Genomic DNA, 4,218 nt, shown 5'->3' with positions numbered 1-4,218 from the left:
AGGCATTTAAATCAGCAAAGAAGAAGTCAAACTCTCATTATTTGCAGATGATATGATACTTTATGTGGAAAACCCAAAAGACACCTCTCCAAAACTGCTAGAACTCACACAGGAATTCAGTATTATGTCAGGATATAAAATAAATGCACAGAAATCAGTTGCATTTCTATACACCAACAACAAGACAAAAGAAAGAGAAATGAAGGATTTGATCCCATTTACAATTGCACCCAAAACCATAAGATATCTGGGTATAAACCTAACCAAAGAGGCAAAGAATCTCTACTCAGAAAACTATAATGTACTCATGAAAAAAAATTGAGAAAGACACAAAGAAATGGAAAAACGTTCCATGCTCACGGACTGGAAAAATATATATTGTGAAATGTCTATGCTATTTAGAAGAGTCTACACATTAAATGCAATCCCTATCAAAACACCATCAACTTTTTTCAAAGAAATAGAACAAATAATCCTAAAATTTATATGAAACCAGAAAAGCCCCTAGTAGCCAGAGGAATGTTGAAAAATAAAACCAAAGTTGGTGGCATCACAATTCCAGATTTCAAGCTCTATTACAAAACTGTAATCATTAAGGCAGTATGGTATTGGCACAAAAATAGACACATAGGTCAAAGAACAGAACTGAAAGCCCAGAAATGGATCCTCAACTCTATCAAGCAATCTTTGACAGAGCAGAAAAGAATGTCCAATGGATTAAAGACAGTCTCTTCAACAAATGATGTTGGAAAATTGGCAGTCACATGGAGAAGAATGAAACTGGATGATTTCCTTACATCACACAGAAAAATAGGCTCAAAATGGATGAAAGACCTCAATGTGAGAATGGAATCCATCAAAATTCTTGAGAAGAACACCAACATTGACCTCTTTGACCTCAGCCACAGAAACTTCTTTCTAGAAACATCACCAAAGGAAAGGGAAGCAAGGGCAAAAATGAACTATTGGGACTTCATCAAGATAAAAAGCTTTTGCACAGCAAAGGAAACAGTCAACAAAACCAAAAGACAACAGAAAGGGAGAAGATGTTTGCAAATGATATGACAGATAAAGGGCTAGTATCTAAAATCTATAAAGAACTTATCAAACTCAACACCCAAAGAACAAATAATCCAATCAAGAAATGGGCAGAGGACACGAACAGGTATTTCTGCCAAGAAGACATCCAAATGGCCAGGAGACCCACAAAAAAAAAAGTGTTCAACATCACTCAGCATCAGGGAAATACAAATCAAAACCACCATGTGATACCACCTCACACCAGTAAGAATGGCTAAAATTAACCAGTGGGGAAATGACAGGTGCTGGTGAAGATTCAGAGAAAGGGGAACCCTCCTACACTGTTGGCGGGAATGCAAGCTGGTAGAGACACTCTGGAAAAGAGTATGGAGATTCCTCAAAAAGTTTAAAATAGAGCTACCCTATGACCCAGCAATCACACTACTGGGTATTTACCCTAAAGATACAAATGTAGTGATCTGAAGGAGCACATGCACCTGAATGTTTATAGCAGCAATGTTCACAATAACCAAACTATGTAAAAAGCCTAGATGTCCTTCAACAGATGAATTGATAAAGAAGATATTGTGTATATACAATGAAATACTATGAAGCTATCAAAATAAATAATATTTTGCCATTTGCAATGAAGTGTATGATTCCAGAGGGTATTGCTCATTTGTTCACTGATATAAGTCAATCAGAGAAAGACAATTTCCATATGATTTCTCTGATATGAAGAATTTGAGAGGCAGGCCTGAGGGTTGTGGGGGCAAAGGAGGGAAAAATGAAAGAAGATGGGATCGGGAGGGAGACAAACCATAAGTAACTCTTCATCTCAGGAAACAAAGTGAGGGTTGCTGGAGGGGAGGGGGATAGGAGGGTTGGGGTGGCTGTAGGATAGACATTGGAGAGGGTATGTGCTATGGTGAGTGCTGTGAATTCTATAAGACTGATGAGTTACAGACCTGTATCCCTGAAACAAATAATACATTGTATGTTAGTAAAAATAAAAAAGAAAAGAAAAAAAAAACATGTAGCCATAATTTATTTAACAATTTATTTTTTGATTACCATTAAATATCTCCATTATTTTACTTCTAAATGAGGCTATAAATATCCTTTAAATTACAAATAATCAAAATGTAGCATTCTTGATTCTTAATTCTCCAGTTGGGAGTAAGGGCTTGAGCTTAGAGAACATTAATCAAATAGTGATCTCTGTTCACATTTCTCCACTTTGCCAAGGAAAACAGCTTCATCCTGTTTAGCTGCCTAACCTCTGAAAACAGCAGAAAGCTCTATTTTACTAATAAAGCATCAGGTTCTGTTGAGCCCTAATAGGGTAGCGGGGTTTTTTGTTTATTTGTTTTTTGTTTTTTGTTTGTTTGTTTGTTTGTTTACTTAATTCCCCTCCACTTCTCCCACTTACTTTGGTGATTTTTTTCTTACCTTAGCACTAGATCTGTCAAAAATATCCAAGATACTTGATTAAAATGAAGGCCCAGGGATCCTACTGAGTCAAGCTTCTGCACATGAGGCTCAAGGACCTGCTTTAACTATAAACTCTGTATGTAGACACAACCCCAACAAATAAACAAAGGATTTCTCTGGAGAAAACAACTAACAATATTCTTAAGACAGAAAAGGTAGAATAGAACCACTTAAAATAATTCATTACCTGGATCAGAAATTACTCTGCTGACACCAAAAATGAACTGAAACAGAAATGGCATATCAATTTTATCAAACACCATGTCAAAGTCCAAGGGAAGATGTCTCCTTACACAAGATCTGACACTTCAAGCAGTGATCTGACACTTTAAGCCATCCCTTGTGCTCTGGATTCCTTAAAAGCATCTTCTCTGAACAACATATGCCCCAAATTCCATGAAATCTGCAGAAGTGATCCACATCTGCTTGAAACTGCTCAGAGAGGTCACAATGGATGCACCTATCCATGCAGAGAAACATCTATCAGGAGAAGCTGTGATCTTTATGGGAGTTCCCAGGGAAGCCAGCTGTTCCAGTTCTTTCATAAGTCTTTCCTCAAGCCCAGGGAAAAGAGTTGTACCCCCAGACAGCACAATTTCTGCAAAAAGATTCTTTTGGATGTCAGTGTCACACTTCATGATGCTGCTGGACACCATTTTGGATAGTCCTGGGTTGTGGATACCCAGCTGGTCAGGTGCAAAAAGAATTTCAGGCACCTGATGTAGCTGGTCTCCAATGTAGATAACATTCCCATCTGGCAGTCGGTATTCTCTCAGAACCTCTTCTGGCCTCTTACATAGCTCTTTCTCTGGTTCCAAAGCCACATAGCACAACTTCTCTTTGATGTCACCCACTAAGGCTTTATTGAGTATACAAGGGAAACTACTTCCACTAGCAAGGAGGAGCCGAGTGAGGTGCTCTGTGATGTCCCTTCCTGCCACATAGAGCTTAGTGACAGCATGAGGCAGGGAATAACCCTCAAAGATAGGGACAGTGGAAGTGACACCATCTCCACTGTCCACCACTAATCCTGTGACTGAAGCAGAGGCATATAGAGCTACCACTGCATGATTGGACAGGTAGAAAGCAGGCACATTGAAGGTCTCAAACATCACTTCTGTCATCTTCTCTCGTGTCTCCCTTGGGTTCAAGGAGGGCTCAGTCATGAGCACAGGTTGTTGACAGGGTTTTACTCCTAGCTCCCACTCAAAAAGATACTTCCAGAGTTTTTCCATATCATCCCATCCTGTTACTAGTCCACGCTCAATGGGGTAGTGCAAATGCAAGGCCTCATATTTATATAGGGCTTTTTCTCCCACAAGGTAATTTTTTTTAGTGGCTTCTGATAATGTCTTGTTGAATTTAGGATGTCCCACGACAGAACTGATGACATGACGGGGTCCAATCTCTCCAGACAGGCCTGCTTTGCAGAGTCCTGATCCATTGTCAAAAATTACAGCTGGAATATCTAATACATATGGGTTAAACATGTCTGCAGCATGTTCTTCCAAACTTCAACAAAATAAAAACCACTTTGCCACCTTATATGACAACAGGCACCTATGGAAGCTTTAAAACAACAGGCATCCAAAGTTCTCAAAGGTCTCAAAGGTTGTCCTGACACTCAGGAGGACCTAGCAGACTGTCCATAACCCCCCAGAATACCCCATCTTCAACCCATGAATCTTCTCCCCTTTAAGGCAG

The 4,218-nt window shown here is 39.3% G+C and overlaps 1 protein-coding gene across 1 annotated transcript; it reads right to left on the bottom strand.

The window, feature by feature from the left end:
• Window positions 1-2,870: 2,870 nt before the first annotated feature.
• Window positions 2,871-4,004, bottom strand: ACTRT1 (actin related protein T1). The gene has a single exon (XM_059385648.1). The coding sequence runs from the start codon at window positions 4,002-4,004 to the stop codon at window positions 2,871-2,873; it is 1,134 nt and encodes a 377-aa protein (XP_059241631.1).
• Between the last annotated feature and the right edge of the window lie 214 nt (window positions 4,005-4,218).

This window comes from Mustela nigripes, chromosome X (genome assembly GCF_022355385.1).
Source record: "Mustela nigripes isolate SB6536 chromosome X, MUSNIG.SB6536, whole genome shotgun sequence".
NCBI lineage: Eukaryota > Metazoa > Chordata > Mammalia > Carnivora > Mustelidae > Mustela > Mustela nigripes.
This window is presented reverse-complemented; position numbering and strand designations above follow the sequence as displayed.